At 36.4% G+C, this 17,355-nt stretch overlaps 2 protein-coding genes and 1 long non-coding RNA gene across 17 annotated transcripts in view; 1 reads left to right on the top strand and 2 right to left on the bottom strand.

Annotated features, from left to right (window-relative positions):
• The window catches only part of LOC128028940 (NXPE family member 3-like), a 110,698-nt gene that overhangs the window by 29,901 nt on the left and 63,442 nt on the right, over positions 1–17,355 (bottom strand). The window lies entirely within an intron of this gene.
• The window catches only part of frem2b (FRAS1 related extracellular matrix 2b), a 133,757-nt gene that overhangs the window by 111,607 nt on the left and 4,795 nt on the right, over positions 1–17,355 (top strand). For 2 of the 15 annotated variants that reach the window (XR_008187267.1, XM_052616300.1), the window contains exons 11-20: positions 9,839–10,021; positions 10,862–10,992; positions 11,148–11,303; positions 11,731–12,034; positions 12,503–12,634; positions 12,767–13,098; positions 14,360–14,552; positions 15,025–15,129; positions 16,544–16,671; positions 17,141–17,275. The exons of 8 other annotated variants lie outside the window; for them this stretch is intronic. Coding sequence is in view for 6 of the 7 variants with exons in the window: in XM_052616300.1 (XP_052472260.1) it covers positions 9,839–10,021; positions 10,862–10,992; positions 11,148–11,303; positions 11,731–12,034; positions 12,503–12,634; positions 12,767–13,098; positions 14,360–14,552; positions 15,025–15,129; positions 16,544–16,671; positions 17,141–17,275 (1,799 nt within the window). In the remaining variant the exon portion in view is untranslated. The remainder of the gene's footprint in view (positions 1–9,838; positions 10,022–10,861; positions 10,993–11,147; positions 11,304–11,730; positions 12,035–12,502; positions 12,635–12,766; positions 13,099–14,359; positions 14,553–15,024; positions 15,130–16,543; positions 16,672–17,140; positions 17,276–17,355) is intronic. 5 more of the 15 variants (XM_052616301.1, XM_052616302.1, XM_052616304.1 and 2 more) reach the window with 5 other exon arrangements.
• Positions 1,418–3,431, bottom strand: LOC128028943 (uncharacterized). The gene is made up of 4 exons (XR_008187270.1): positions 3,187–3,431; positions 2,883–2,981; positions 2,067–2,084; positions 1,418–1,530 (listed from the first exon to the last, which is right to left on the bottom strand). It is a non-coding gene; the product is annotated as an uncharacterized LOC128028943 (long non-coding RNA).

Below are 17,355 nucleotides of genomic sequence, written 5' to 3'. Positions count from 1 at the left end.
TTACCCAAATAAAATTGACAAACAGTAAGTCTTTGAGAAGGGGTTTATCAAGCTAGGTGGTGCATTAGAAAAGGGGCTCATCTCCTGTTTCCAAAATGTATCAAAAAATGCTTGAAAAAGCTGTAAACTAATTCCACATTGCACAAGGTGCAAACAACATTACTCCTGTTTCACACCAATGTTTAAGTTTTTTTTTTTTTCAAGTTTGTTGGTGTCAAGGTACAGAAACCAAATAATAGCACTGGATAGTCTTCAATGTAAAAATGAAATATACAATCAAACCTACATTTATTCAGACACCTTCAACATTTCTCACATTGTTACGGTTTTGCTATATATATCAAAAATTATATCTGATAGTGAGTGATTTTCATTTTCTTGGATTAACATTACAGCAGCCAGTGGCTAAATTAGGCGCGGTCCCTTTAAGAGACCATGAACGCATCCAATATAATACACACATCCCATTTTTTTCCTCAACTGATTACTTTCACTTAAGAAATAACTGACAGTTTTTTCGAGCATAATTTCCAAGGTGGATATTTTGACATATTTTGTATGTATTTGTCGGCACAAGAGCAAAAATAAGCAAATTCGACGTTCTAGTGTTTTGAGACGCCTTTCTCTGCATGAGCCCTGAACACCAGAACACCGCGAGTACTGAATTGTGCTCTTTCACATCTTTTTGTTTGTTCAAACTGCGATTTGCATTTGTTCGTTCGGGTGCAGGAGGAACTTCGAGGTGAACTTCGCAGAAGAGAGCTCGGTTCAGTGTCGCTGTCCGTGATACGCGGCTCTCTCTCTCGTGCTCACCCTAAGGCACGCGCTACTCTGTTCAGCTTTTCGGCGTCTAGTTTTTGGATGCTTTAATGTTTAAATCGACAAGCGGTACGGCTTAACAACACGTGAGAAAGATAAGCTTTCGTGACGATGCGCAGCAGTGGCCCGTCAACTGTCCTGAGCATCTTTTTAGGCTGTCCTCAGCGAGTCAGTTATATAAAATATCAAGGTAGCAAACAGTCATTGAAACTATGCTGAATCAACATCCCGTTGTCAACATTAAGTCATTGAATCAACATCGAACTCTGATGTTGATTCAACATCATTTTGCACCCTGATTTAATATTGAAACAATGTTGAAATTCTGTCCATAGATCAACGGAATTTCAATGGTATTTCAATTATCAGGAATATTGGAACAATGTTGAAATTTCAACTGAACTAAGGATCAACGTGATTTCAATGGAATTTCAATCGTTTTTAAATGTTAGTTTTAAATGTAATGCCATAAATTAATTGCCTGCTTTATCTAAACATTTAAAATCTTGTATAAAACACAGAACACACCACACTATTTAAAATCTAATTCCTGTTTATTAGCCTCTCTACTCTTTATTTACACTTCATTGTCATCTGATGCCTGCATAAGTTGTCGTCCATTCCCTCCTGCCCCAGTCTGGCGCATAGCGCAGCCACTTTTGGGTGAAAATTGGGTGATGGTAGCTGTCCCCATCTGCTGACTAAGAGCATCTAAAACAGAAGATAAAATCACAATGCAAAACAAATATAGCATTTAAGTTAAACAGAACATATATTTGAACAAATTCAGTAGCCTAGGCCTATGATTTTTCAATGATCGGATAAGGCAATAAGTCCTCGTGTTGTAGGCTAGATCATATTTCCCCTATATTCAAAGCACTTTTCAAAACTGCCTGTTCATGGATGTATTCGAATTAAAGGGAGGCAAAAAGGATTAGCTTGCAGTGACCTCTTTCATAAGGAAAATGTATGAGGCCAATTGACTCAAAAATGTTTATGTTTATTATTTCATTGGTTCAGAAGTAGTTGTTAACTCCACAAATTTAATATAAATAACTGGATACTAATTAAATAGTTAATGTAGATTAGAGTTACCATAGACAAAAGGTGTTTTGACAAAATAATCATAGACAAAAACTGTTGCATTCAGTTTTTGATGAGGTTTTGGGCTGGAAAACCAATTGCAAGTGGTGCAAGTTGTTTGCAGAAATAAAATAAAATTAAATCAAAAATGTTGTTTTGCTTACTTGGTGTGCAATAGTGATCTGTAAAAGAACAGAAAAGACAAAAATCTCTGTTAAAAACAGCAATTAAAATTCACAATCATACAGTGTGACTTTACTTTATACATATGTACTCAGGTAACCAATCTGTTATTAAAAATATAAAAACAAAGAATATAAACAACATAATATACAAATTAAATATACAGTAGTTTATTCTTTTCAGCTACAGTTGATGTAATAGTAGCATTCAAGAAATAAACGTAAAATATAAAAAACGAAATACACTTTAATGTAGGCCAATAAAATATACAATTCTCATTAAAGCTAATGAATTACGCCCCATTAACTGGACTCCCCCGGCTCCTCAGATCACCATAAATGTTAAAGGGATTTTAATGCTAAAATATGCTATTTTTTTATGCTGCACTTTCCTCCTATAGTGAATATCAAGCTACAATATATCTGTTTGTCAGCTCAAATGTTTCAGTGGTAGAACTTTTGCCTAGCGTGTCAGAGGTCCGGGTTTGGGTATTAAAATGAAGTACAATAGTTGTGCAAGTACAATGCTGTATCACTTGCGAAGCAAACATCCAAAAGCAAATGAAAGCCGATGAGTACAACTGATGAGTAGTTTACACTTTATAGATTAGGGGGTGCAGAAAGCTTTGTAAATTATTTATAATGTTTATTGAGATAATAGTACAATGTTGACATTTCAATGATTTATAAGTGATTAATAATATATTAACTAGTAACTATTAACCATTAAGGATTTTGTTTGATTCAGTTGTTTACTGAAGGCCCTGACTGAAACCCCAGGGTACTCAGGGTACTTACTGTCTGACAGCAGGTTCACTCAGACTCTGCTCATCATCACTGAAGAGTCCAGGAACAAAATAAGCCATCTGACCACTGATCTATAATAGATCAGTGCATCTGACACAGAGACAACAATATTTACTCTGCAGTTCCAGGTTCATTAGAAGGAAACAAGATAGAGCAGAGGTAAAATGCAGATAAAAGACAGAATAATATATATAACAACAATAATAACATAAGTAATATACAAATTCTACTACTAATAATATAATCTTAAAATAACAGAATCTATATTTTTAATTTTAGGTTGAGTGTGACTTACGTTTTGATGTCAGGGACTTCTTAAAATTAGTTAAATATATTCTGAAAAAGGCATATTAATGTATTTCATGAGCTTCTTTCATGAGTATTTCATGAGCTTCTTTCATGAGTTCACCTGTATTTCTAAGTCAGTATATCCCTTCAGCCACATTTCTGAAGGGAGATAACGTTACTGACTTAGAAATACAGATTTACTGAAGAAGCTCATGAAATACATTAATATGCCTTTTTCAGAATATATTTCACCAATTTTCTTTTCAAAAATCTTGGAGTTTCACTTTGTTCTGTATAGTTTCTTTCTGTCCTCCTGATATCACAGAACAATTTGTATTAATATCTGTTTATCATGAAATATCAAAACTCATGTGAACTTGTTTTCAGCCGATTAACGTTACACTCTCAGTGTAAGTGACGTCATCGATTCAGTAAATCAGCCTTTTCCAAAAAAAAAAAAAAAAACACTGACAAATCACCAGCAAAACATTCACAGAGCCATCAAAATATCTCATACACACACGAAGATTTGATGAAAAGCACAGAGTTTCATCAACAAGAGCTCAAAATTAGCCTAAAGTTACCTGAAAACTGCTAATATGCTAACGGACTTTTTCGAAGACACTAAACCATTTCTATAAAATAAATTTAATTGAAACATGTCAATAACAAGTAGGAAACGTGTCAGAAACATTTGTATATCATATTTGTGTGATTTTAGCGCCTAAACGTACCTAAAACAGCGTAAACCGCAAGGAGAGACAGAAATTACTGCTTGCTAGTAACGGTTTTTGTGTTTACGCCCCGTTTCCATGGCAACTCTGCTCCCCGCTTGCGCAGAACTCATAGACAGTAAAAGAAACAGAACTCCAGAAACTCACCGCAAAAACTCACCGCACACACAGCATTCACACAAACAAACATCTCGAGTTAAAACATTACATTTATAATGTACAGCCTCATTCAATAATCACTCACCTTCTCATTCAAAGAGTTTTCTTTATTTTCATGACTATGAAAATTGTAGATTCACACTGAAGGCATCAAAACAATGAATTAACACATGTGGAATTATATATGGAATTATATACATAACAAAAAAGTGTGAAACAACTGAAAATATGTCATATTGTAGGTTCTTCAAAGTAGCCACCTTTTGCTTTGATTACTGCTTTGCACACTCTTGGCATTCTCTTGATGAGTTTCAAGAGGAAGTCACCTGAAATGGTCTTCCAACAGTCTTGAAGGTGTTCCCCGAGAGATGCTTAGCACTTGTTGGCCCTTTTGTCTTCTGACTGCAGTCCAGCTCACCCCTAAACCATCTCGATTGGGTTCAGGTCCGGTGACTGTGGGGGACAGGTCATCTGGCGCAGCACCCCATCACTCTCCTTCTTGGTCAAATAGACCTTGATGCCTTCAGTGTGACTCTACAATTTTCATAGTAATGAAAATAAAGAAAACCCTTTGAATGAGAAGGTGTGTCCAAACTTTTGGTCTGAACTATAAAATATATATATGTAATATGTATATAAATAAACATTCTTGAATCATTCTTGTGTCTTGTCTTGCCTCTCAACAACTTTTAAAGTATTGGCAGTAATTTAGTGACTCCATATGCTGATTCCAACTCTAACTTACCTGATAATGAGCTAATTCACCTTAAGGAAGTGAATCAATATACTGTATAATTCAAGAGACAATTCAAGACTTTTAAGGTTCTTCATTTTTTACAATTGTTTTAACATTGATATACATCCATTTTACAAAATTGATATTTCATTTATATTTTGTGTAAATTCATATTTAAAATTGTGACTCGAAGCACACTTAGTAATTTAACTCTGCTGCATTTGAATCAAAAATCACATTTAAAAACATGCTACTGAGATTAATATATTGATGCTATATACAAAGTAACGTGACTGCAAACTAAACCAACAGGATACTAGAACTGCGTTCCTGAAACTGCAGCCATCGCTATATTGGCCAGTACGGTAGGTGGCGCTGTCAGGAAAAACTAGGGTCCTAGAACTGCGGCCCAGATCTGCGGTCCTGAATCTGCAGCCTCCGGTTGTGCAGGAACATACTATTGGCCAATCTCTTCAGCTGCCCACAGACTGTATAAAAACACACAGCGTGCCTGTGGGTTCATATCGAACATTATAAGCAAGCTTACCTGTACGCTTGTGCCAAGGGTCCAGAAACGAGCTGTGTCCGGTGCAGTACGTTGGGTATACCACCCGTTGATCTCCCGGTCAACCAAAAATCGATGGATTTTCAATCATATTTCCCGGTCAACTATATTTCGATGCATTTTCAATCATATTTCCTGGTCAACTATATTTCGATGCATTTTCAATCATATTTCCCGGTCAACTATATTTCGATGCATTTTCTATCATATCCCGGTCAACTATATTTCAATGACTTTTCAACAACCTCATCGTTTCTCTGTCCACTATAAATCAATTACTTTTCAACACATTCAGGGATCACCCGTTAACCAAATATCAATGCTTAATCAATCATAAAGATAACTATAGATCAATGTTGTTCCAATATTGTTGCCATCAACATTAATAACATCAGGTTTTCATCGATATGATAATGGTGATTCAACATTTATTTTGCATTGAAATTTCAATATCAACCATAATGATGATTCAGATGGAAAAACAATGTTTATTCAATGTTGGCTTGCTGTCTTTAAGTCATCAGCTTGCTTAGTATAGACCAGAGATGTATAAAGTACTAGAGAACCATACTTGAGTAAAAGTACAAGTGCTCTATCAAAAAAGTGACTTGAGTAGAAGTAGAAGTGCTCTTTAAACACCACACTTAAGTAGAAGTACTAAAGTATTCAACATTTTTTGTACTTAAGTATTGCAAGTAGTCTATTTTAAAATTTACTACTCAAGTACTGAAAGTAAAAGTAGAAGTATTGTGTTATGTAGCTATTAAAAAAGTAGTCAAAAGTTTGAACATATTGTTTTTACTATTTCAAATGATTAACCTAAAGGACAATCACAATTCCTTTGACTGTAACTTCTTGTAAACAAAAAAAACGGTTACTAGGGTTAGTTAGCCCAATTTGCAAAATGATGTCATTAATAACTTACCCTCATGTTGTTTCAAACCCGTAAGATATCAGAGGGTCATTTAGAATTTTTTGAAGCATCGAAAATACATTTTGGTCCAAAAATAGCAAAAACTAGACTTTATTCAGCATTGTCTTCTCTTCCGTGTCTGTTGTAAGACAGTTAAAAACAAAGCAGTTTGTGATATCTGATTCGCGAACGAATCATTCGATGTAACCGGATCTTTTTTAAACAGTCCACCAAATCGAACTGAATCGTTTTAAACAGTTCGCGTCTCCAATACGCATTAATCCACAAATGACTTAAGCTGTTAACTTGTTTAATGTGTCTGACACTCCCTCTGAGTTAAAACAAACCAATATCCCGGAGTAATTCATTGACTCAAACAGTACACTGACTGAACTGATGTGAAGAGAGAACTGAAGATGAACACTGAGCCGAGCCAGATAATGACTCGTTCACGAGTCAAGAACCGTTTCTGTCCGATTCGTGAACCGAGGAGCTGATGATACTGCGCATGTGTGATTTAGTGTGAAGCAAACCGACACACAGAGCGTCTGGAACCGAACTGATTCTTTTGGTGATTGATTCTGAACTGATTCTGTGTTAATGTTATGAGCCCATGTGTAGTCAACGCCAATGACGCCATTGCATCGAGCGCAAAAGAATCGGTGAACTGTTTTCTTCAACTGGTTTATTGAATCGAACTGTCAGAAAGAACTAACGTTACTGGTCATCCGAAAACCGATGCAACCGGTTCTTGACTCGTGAACGAGTCATTATCTGGCTCGGCTCGGTGTTCATCACTCTCTTCACAGCAGTTCAGTCAGCACGCGCAGTCTCGCTTGATTCGCTCAATGATGTGGCAGCTTCATCAAACCTGCCATCTACAGTTCTGGCAGTGGTTTGTAATGGAATGATTCGTAACATTATTATAATTGTAACGAGTAACGATGCAGCACATAAAAAAAAATATCGGAGTAAAAGTATTAAACTCAGCGAAAATATGTACCGAAGTAAAAGTGGAAGTAGGAGAAAAAAATAATACTCTAGTAAAGTACAGATACCGCCTTTTAGTACTTAAGTACAGTAGTGAAGTAGTTCTACTTCGTTACTATACATCTCTGGTATAGACCCAGCTCCCAACCCAACTTTGAGAATAGATTAACGGCGATATTTATCGCCCAATAAGAGTCTCGCGTTAACGCAGCACGTTACCCTGACAGCAAGCAGTTTCGGCCCAGATCCAGCCCACCTCTGGCCCGCATGGATTTCATGTGGGCCAGATGTGGGCCGGATCTGGGCCAACACTATGTTGCTGTCTGGGTAACGGCGATATATATATATACTGAGCACCATATGGATGAGAGTGATGGTTATGTGGAAGTCCGGGTTTTGAGAACAGGAAGTGACCTTTCCAAAACCGGAACTGTCACAGTAAGGTCTCGAAAAACTGAGCCTGTTTCTGCCGAAGGTATGTATCAGACAGATTGTCTCTGTCAGTTCCTAGTATTACATGTGCAGACACATTCAGGTAGAAGTACTGTAAACATGTTCGGTTGATATAATTTGTTAAGATTGTCTAACTTGTATTTCAAGAAATCTACACCTTGAGACAGTGATATGTTGCCGCAGGCCCCGCAGGCTTCAACATTAGACAGAACCAGAACAGGAGCACATGATACTGACAAGATGTAAACACTGATTAGGTCTTGAGTGCCTCTATCTAACATACTCTACAAATACCAATGTTTTACAAACATCCACATATACAGTTTATTGAACACACGTGTCTTGTCTTGACACAAGTTAGTTGTTAAGTCAGACGATCAACTGTCTGGTTCACATTGTAGCTCACTCTGCCCAGGAACAGTCCAGTTGTGTTTAACCACAGTTCATTTTTATTCATCGAGTCAGTGAATTTAAATCAGTGTCACCAAAATAATAGGACTGCGTGTAACTAAGTGGCAGCTCATTCAAACAATGGCACACACAAAAAAAAAAAGATTAAAAAAAAAATCCTTGTGGACAATTTCAATTTGTTCACTAAAAAATAAACATTATTTGTGAAGGTTAAAACTAATCTTAAAATGTAATCAATTTAAAGTTGATTAAAACTAGTAAAACAAAATACAAAGTGGCAAAATACATTTTATTCCATTTTTATTATTATTTTACTAATAATAATTTAATTTATTAGACAGTAACAAAACTAAATGCATAACAAGATGCCATCACAGTGACAATTATACATTAATCAGAACTGTCGAGTATAACACAAGAAAGTTACACACTTATTTCCATTGTGGTCACTGTTAATATATTCATTTTTACTAAGATAACATCTTTCAAAGTGCAGTAATGCATTATGCCATTTCTGCTACAAATTTCAATGCATTTAATGACTGAGGAAATAGAAGTAAACTCCCCTACTGTATATGATAATTATAACTGAACTAATCATCTGTAAAGCAGAAATATAAATATTTTCTCCATTAAATTACTAATATTATGTAAACTTTTAACACAGCTGGTGTGGACTATGTTGGAATCAGTAAGAAGCTACAATCTACATCAACGACTCCATCTCAGATTGTGAGTGATCTTACACTAAACCTTAAAAGGGCTAAATCAAGTATAAAAGTGTAATCTTATTGACACAAACAGTAAGACTGGTTAAAAAGATTTGGGTTTGAATGTAAGACTTGTTTTTTTTTTTTTTTGCTTTTAGTGCCCAAGGTGCAATTCCGAGATCCTACGTACACAGTTAATGAGAATGATGGACAGATTTCTGCTCTTGTGTACCGGAGTGGAGACCTGAGCTACGGATCCAGTGTGCGGTGTTACAGCCGTCAAGGCTCGGCCCAAGTCATGATGGACTTCAACGAGAGGCCAAACACAGACGTCTCCACCATTGTCTTTTTACCAGGTATTATTTTGGTCGTATTATTATTATGAGTTTTTATCTCAATAAAAGACATTTTTTTCTGAAGGAAGTCCATTTATTTTTTCTAAGTAAATGTTTCCCAATTTGAAGCGTAGACAGTTTTATGCATATTGAACAACGGCTCCCTATTGATTGCTTGTGTAGGAGAGGGGGAGAAGCCTTGTGTCCTCATCCTCGTGGATGACACCGAACATGAGGAAGACGAGGAGCTGAGTTTGGTGCTGGGAAGCCCCAGGAGTGAGTCTCCATTTGGGGCCTCTATAGGGGCTCAGAATGAGACACTCATCAAGATAAAGGATGATGCTGACAGTAAGACATTTATCTCCCACTTTTTCACATTTCTGTACCTGTGTGTGTTCACTTGCCATTGCTGTTATCTGTCAGAGTCCTAGAAAGTACATTTTTAATTGGCCTAAGATCAGAAAAAAGGTTGATATTAAAGGTGTATAGATGATGAAGAGGAAAAACTTAAAAGTGCTTTACAAAATAGTATGATCTGGACTAGAAGGTACACAACTCTTTTTTTGATCATCAGTCTGTGTAAGGTGATTGGACGATAGTGATATTTTGGTGCTGACATGCATCTCTCCCTTGCCATGATCCTCTTTCCCCAGAGGCCATTATCAGGTTTGGAGCAACCAAGTTCAGTGTCAGTGAACCCAGTGAGTCTGGGCAAATCTCAGTGGTGAGGATCCTGGTCCAGAGGACAGGAGACACATCTAAAGTGTCTGTGGTGCGGGTCCACACAAAGGATGGCTCAGCTTCCTCTGGAGAAGATTACCTTCCCATCTCTGAAGGTGGGTTCAAACACAACTTCATAGCATGGTTTTGTTAGACAGCTAAGGACATTCCCAGAGCATATTTTACACTATAATCATCACTTTTAACTGTTGCTCAAAGAATTAGCTCATTTTAGGACCATTTATTATTATTATTTTTATTATTATTATTATTTGTGATTATTTTCATACAATAAAACATTTCCCATCGGCATTCAAAGTATTGTTATACAAAAGAATAAGAGTAAGTAGATAGACAAGAATATATTCAAAAGAATAAGATAGATTGAAAATATAATTTTCATTACTGTAACAAATGTTGCGAGTATTATTATCATAATTGTTTTTGTGTTATATTTAACTAATTTACGTTAATTTAAATATAAAAAATACTATGAATAGTTATTTACTTTCCATTTACTTTATGCAGATATACCTTTATGTATATTTGTATAATTGTTATTTTCATAATTTATGCTGATTTTAATAATAAAAAACAATTATTGTTATTATTTTTCTTTACTTTAATGCTGTTAAAAATTACTGCATTACGATAATGAGAATTAATTAATTATATATATATATTTATATATATATATATATGATAATGGCTTTAATTTTACAAAAATAATGTTACAATGTAAAAATCCTGATGGTCCTAAAATAAACATTTATTTCCTTTCTTTTTAATTTGGGAGAAAATCATAAGCTGGACATGTTTTTGTGAAATACACTTTTACATATGTGTGGTCCCTCATTGGTTATTTATCAGACTTATCACAAAAAGGCATTGTAATGTACAGTACATATAAAACATGACCAGAATCAAATATGAAAATGACCATTTCCCACCTGCAGATGTGGAGTTTAAAGAAGGAGAGACTGAGCACATTGTGGAAGTGGAAATTCTGTACGATGGTGTGCGAGAGATGAGAGAGGCCTTCACTGTCCACCTCAAACCTGATGAGAAGATGGTAGCAGAGATTCAGGTACTCCAAAATATGGGGATGGAGGAAGTATTTACTAAAAACCTGTTTGAGTATAATCTGGCTGTGCTGTATCAGTAGTGTTATACTGGTTTTTATCCAATTACCAATGAGAGATTCAGACTGTGTTCAGTATTGCTTATTTTCCAAATCTTCAGGTAACCAAAGCCATCATTTACATTGAAGAGACGAACAGTATGGCCGATGTGACCTTTCCTGCCGTGCCAGTAGTGGTGTCTCTGTTGCACTACGATGATACAAGCAGCACTAGAGAAATTCAGCCAGTCGCAGGATATCCTGTAGTCTGTGTCACGGTAGGTTCCCTACATAGAGTTCTGTTCCTGTGGCTGAGGGGTAGAGCATTGCCTTAGCAGCGCAAAAGGTTGTGAGTTCAATTCCCAAGGGAACACACATACTGATAAAAATGTTTTTAATTTATAGCGTGAATGCACTGTAAGTCACTTTTGATAAAAGCGTCTGCTAAATGCATTAATGTAAATGTAAATAGAGAAAGAATGAGTGTAAATTGAGAATTTGGACACATTAAATGAACTTGCTTAACAAAAATAAAACAACACTAGATTGGAATGCATTTAAAAAAATAAACGAAATATAAAATAAACAATTTAAAAAATATATATTTTTATTAAATAAAGATATGTAAAACTGTTTATTTAAACCTTATATGATTTGTATTTATTAATTATATGAATTATCTATTTATTTATATATTTATTTTAGTCATGCAACCCCAAGTATCCTGACTTTGACCGGACGGGCTCCATCTGTGTTGCTGAGCACATCAATAACACCCTGACCCGGTACCGTTGGCTGGTCAGCGCCCCGACAGGACCTGACGGGGTGACCAGCCCCATGAAGGAAGTGGAATTTGACACCTTCTTCACTTCCTCCAAAACGATCACATTAGACTCAGTGTATTTCCAGGCGGGCTCGCGTGTGCAGTGTGCAGCCCGGGCTGTCAACTCTAATGGGGAAGAAGGCCTGGAGCTCACCAGCCCCATAGTCTCCATCAGCCAGGAAGAGGGTGAGTTAGGATTAACACTAATATAAGACTTCTTGGCACATAAATGAGATGAAAAGAAGAGTAGTTGGCTTTTTTTTCTTTTTTTCTTGGAGTGCTACATCATTTGATCCTGATAAGAATCCAAATCGTCTTCTTGCTATGCTATTTTTCAGGACTGTTATCATTTTCACAGTCACTTTATTTTTTTGCAGTAATCTGTAGGATAATATCTAAAAGCTTTTTTTCTCTCTCTCTTCAGTTTATACTTATAATGTAAAAGTTCTCTTGTACCAAACAAATAATTTTACTGTCATTTACACCCAATAATCTGATCCACTTATTTCCCAATTGATGTCTAGTGTTTTTTCAGTTTAAATATCCTATTTCACTCAGAAATTGGACTGTAAACATTGGTTCACGCTGACTTAACTGTGGTTTTCCTAATGATGTGGCTCCTTTTAACGGATGCTATTTTTATTTTGTCATCAGGAATGTGTCAGCCTCGTGTTGTTGGCACAGTTGGAGCTGAGCCTTTCTCTGCCAGGCTGCGCTACATTGGAGCAGAAGATCCAGACCACCCAAACCTCATTAAACTGACTGTTACCATGCCACATATTGATGGTCAGTGCAAATGCACACCAATTCTACCACAGTGAAAGGCAGATTTGGCTGCATAAAAACTATTAATTGTTAAACTGTTCACTTTTTGTGTCAAATCGGATGCATAAATAATTTTCCTCATTCCCTTGCTAGGAATGTTACCTGTAGTGTCCACTCGGGCACTCTCAAACTTTGAGCTGACCCTTAGTCCAGATGGCACACGTGTAGGAAACCATCGCTGCTCTAACCTGCTGGACTACACAGAGGTGCGGACGCGATACGGCTTCATCACAGACACCACCCGCAATCCAGATGCCATCGGTGGGACGCCACCCTACCAGTACAGCACTGCCCTCAGGGGCCAAAACACCCTACGATTCTACCGAAACCTGCACCTGGAGGCATGCTTGTGGGAGTTTGTGAGCTACTATGACATGTCTGAACTGCTCAGTGATTGTGGAGGGACCATTGGGACGGATGGACAGGTGAGAAAAGAAACGGAAACTATTTTTTTTATAATGACATAACAGCAAAGTTTACCAAATAGGAAAAATCATATAGTACAGTTGTTTTTAGTTTTAATAATGCTTAGAATGCAGCAAATCAGCAAATATGAATGATTTTTTAAGGCTCTTGTGACAACTGTCAGCTTGCATTACAGGAATAAATGGCACTTATGATCAAATAGAAAGATATTTTAAATTGAAAGAAATCACAACATTACCATTTTTACTGTATTTTTATCAAATAAATGCAGCCTTAGTGAGTTCTTTAAAAACATTGAAAATCTTACTGACACCAAGTTTTGAACAGAAGTACCTTTAAAACATTTTTTGCCCTTAAAAGGGGCTAACGTCCTTATTTTGTTTCAATGTCAGTATAGGAATTGATTCAATCGTTTTAAGGTTTAAACTCCTGCACTTGATATGTATATGGATTCCCAGCCTTTGCCAAATATACACAAAAGGAAAGACTTTTTTCACAGTTGTGTGAGATTACATGAATCCATTATACTGTAGCTGACTTTATGCAGCTCTAGTCCACCCTTTTAGCAGCTAACTTTTTGTCTTTCTCCCAGAAGTCAAAACTGACCTTTAGATCATAAAAAGCGTCTTGGTTTTTCTGTCTTCCCCTTTAAACAGCTAGCTAGAAGACTGTAACCCTTTAAACAAGCTTTAGACCATGGTTTACATGCCTGTTTGAGAGAGTAGTTTGTTTTCACCATGGACACATGCTGTGTTGGTTTAATCTGCTGTTAATGTGGACTAGTGTAATTAAACAGAGACTGATGGGTGCACAGGCCACATTCAACTTCAAGTTGATCAGTGAAGTTATCCAAAACATTTTTCTGGAGAGTTACCAGATAGCAGTTAAAGTCAAAGTCAGCAGTCATTTTTAGCACATTGCATGGCAATGGATAAAAACTTAAGTTAATTCAAGATTTTTGGATTTTTGGGAAACTATTAAAAGTTTTTAGGAATACCACTAAATTTAGTGATTCAATTCAATCCATTAATGATAATTGTTTAGGATAAACTGAGGGAATGCAGAGTTTAAAGCAAGAGCAACAGCACCATCTTCTGGTGAGACGTTTATATACTCATTCCAGATACATACAGTATGTTTAAATCTTTTTTTTTTTTTTTTACCCAATTAACAATTAAATTGGTAACCAAAGTATGTGTAATAATCATGAGGTTAAATATCAAGCTACTACTAAAGTATTGCCCTTTCTGTCTTGTGTAGGTGCTGAACCTGGTGCAGTCTTACGTGACCCTGCGTGTGCCCTTGCACGTGTCATATGTCTTCCACTCACCCGTCGGTGCTGGTGGTTGGCAGCACTTTGACCTGCAGTCTGAGCTGCGTCTCACTTTTGTTTACGATACTGCAATCTTGTGGAGAGATGGCATTGGTAGTCCACCGGAGGCTGAATTACAAGGCAAGACGGCATGTTTTTACTTATTAACTTATTATTATCTGAATGAATAACAGTTTAATAAATCTTGCAATATTTTTGGACTACTTTAAATAATTTTTACATAGTACTTACACCACTTTTCACAAGTTTGAGGTCAGTAAAAAAACAACAACAAAAAAAAACATTTTGTGGTGAACTTCTTATGTCGACAAAGGCTGCTTTTATTTGATCAGAAATACAGTACAAAAATAATATTATGAAATATTTTTTGCTGCTTTCTATTGTAATATATTTTAAAATGTAATTAATTTCTGTGATGGCAACACTGAATTGTCAGTCTTCAATGTCTTATGATCCTTAGAAATCCCTTTACTGTTAATTTTTTTTTTGATCAATTGAATGCATCCTTGTTAAGTAAAACTATTCATTTCTTAAACAATATTACTGACAATAGTGTCTATGAATTTTTTTTCATTTTGTGGATTTATTTTAGGTGCCCTCTATCCTACAAGCATGCGCATTAACGAACAAAGCCGTTTGGTCATCAACTTCCGTACAGAAGCACGGTTTCGGGGACTCTTTTTAACTGCACATTCAGGTGTGTTATTAAACCTATTAAATGTACTAACTAGTAAGAGATAATGTACATCCAGTCGGTTGTTATTTCAGAATAAACCCCGACAGGGTGATCAGGACCCCGACGCAAATTGGAGGGGTCTTGTATCAGCCTGAAGGGGTTTATTTTGAGATAACTACCAGCTGGATCAGAATAAGACTCAGAATCAGAATGAGCTTTATTGCCAGGAATTTGTTTTCGTGATAGAAGCTCCGCAGTGCAACAGAATGACAGCAACAGAAAAAAAAAACACATAATAAAAGAATAAAAAATACAAAAAAAAAATAAGTAGGTAGGAATGACAATATACAAATTGAAAATTGTAGGCAGTTATGTATGTACAGGTAAATTATGTGCAAAGATTTAAGTGTACACTAAGTATGTGTGTTAGATAAATAAGTGTATGTGTATATAAATATAAAGTGTAGTGTGTTCCACAGTTATTATCAATTGTTCATAAGATGGATTGCCTGAGGGAAGAAATTGTTCCTGTGTCTGGTCGTTCTGGTGCTCAGTGCTCTGTAGCGTCGACCAGATGGCTACAGTTCAAAGAGGGAGTGTGCTGGATGTGAGGGGTCCAGAGTGATTTTAATGGCCCTTTTGCTCACTCTGGATAAATACAGTTCTAGAATAGAAGGGGGGGTTGTACCGATGATTCGCTCAACAGTCCGGACTACCCTCTGTAGTCTTCTGAGGTTAGATTTAGAAGCTGAGCTGAACCAGACAGTTACTGAAGTGCAGAGGATGGATTCAATGCAGTACAATGTTTACTGCATCGTCCACTGACCTGTTTGCTCTGTAGGCAAACTGAAGAGGATCCAGTAATGTCATTCAGGTGGGCCAGCACCAGTTTTTCAAATGACTTCATGACTACAGACGTTAAAGCCACAGGCCTGTAGTTATTAATCCTGTAATTCGTGGCTTGTTTACTGCAAACACATAGGAGCTTCATCACTGTGTCTGTCACACGACTCGGTTCCCCTTTCGGCTTGATCTAAGGGTAAAACTAAGGACATTATTAACTGTCTTTACATTTATTTTGAAAGATGAAGCTCACGATTATGGAAAGGGGTGTTACATGTCCGACAAGTGCTTGCAGTTTTCGGCCAATCACAATGCACTAGATTAATTATGCATAAATTTAATGTGTGCAAAAAATAAAATAAACGTATAACGTATTTTGCTAATGTTATTTTTAAATGTATTAATAACGCTAATTATAATGCTCTGACATTTTTATATTATTAATTAAATATGTATTATTTATTATTATTATCATTTTTTTATTGAAACATTTTCTTATGAAATTTGCCCATTTTAAGCAATTTTTTTAATCAGTTATGTATTGTGGTCTTACTTGTGTTCAAAAAGAATAATAACATTTGTGTCCACACAGCCTCCCCCATGACTTCCACGGTCATCTGTGCGGACCATCCCGGGCTGACCTTTAACCTTAGCTTGGTGAGGAGTGAGCCGACATACAACCAGCCAATCCAGCAGTGGACCTTCATCTCTGACTTTGCTGTAAGTATTTAGGGGGTCTGACGGTGCGATTTGTCTTTGTTCAAAACAAAATCTGCTCTGAATATCTGACCCTGGACCACAAACCCCCTCCAGAGTCAGTTTTGTGAAATTGAGATTTATATATCATCTGAAAGCTGAATGAATAAGCTTTACATTGATCTATGGTTTGTTTGCAATCTGGAATCTGAGGGTGCAAAAAAAATCTAAATATTAAGAAAAGCGCCAAATTAAGTTCTTAGCTAAGCATATTACTAATCAAAATATCTTCATGGAACATTGATCTTTACTTAATATCCTAATGTTTTTTGGCATTAAAGAAAAATAATTTTGGCCCATGCAATGTATTTTTGGCTATTGCTACAAATATACCCCAGCGACTTGTTTTGTTGTCACATTTGAAATTAAATTTTGTCATTATTGGGTACCTTTACTGTCTCTTCTGATTCAGTTAGTGTTGACTTTCCTGTAGGTGAGGGATTACTCAGGAATGTACACGATTAAACTGGTCCCCTGCACTGCTTCTCCCGATACTGAGTACAGCTTCCGTCCTGTGTGCCACCCCAGAGAGCCAATTACCTTTGATCTGGACATACGCTTCCAACAGGTCATTACTGAAGCACAAGCACTCAAGGGGTCACAGCAAAGGTTGAAAGCTCAGGGCTTTCCTATGTGTCTGTCAGGTAC

This window comes from Carassius gibelio, chromosome A15 (assembly GCF_023724105.1).
Source record: "Carassius gibelio isolate Cgi1373 ecotype wild population from Czech Republic chromosome A15, carGib1.2-hapl.c, whole genome shotgun sequence".
NCBI classification, from domain to species: Eukaryota; Metazoa; Chordata; class Actinopteri; order Cypriniformes; family Cyprinidae; genus Carassius; species Carassius gibelio.
This window is presented reverse-complemented; position numbering and strand designations above follow the sequence as displayed.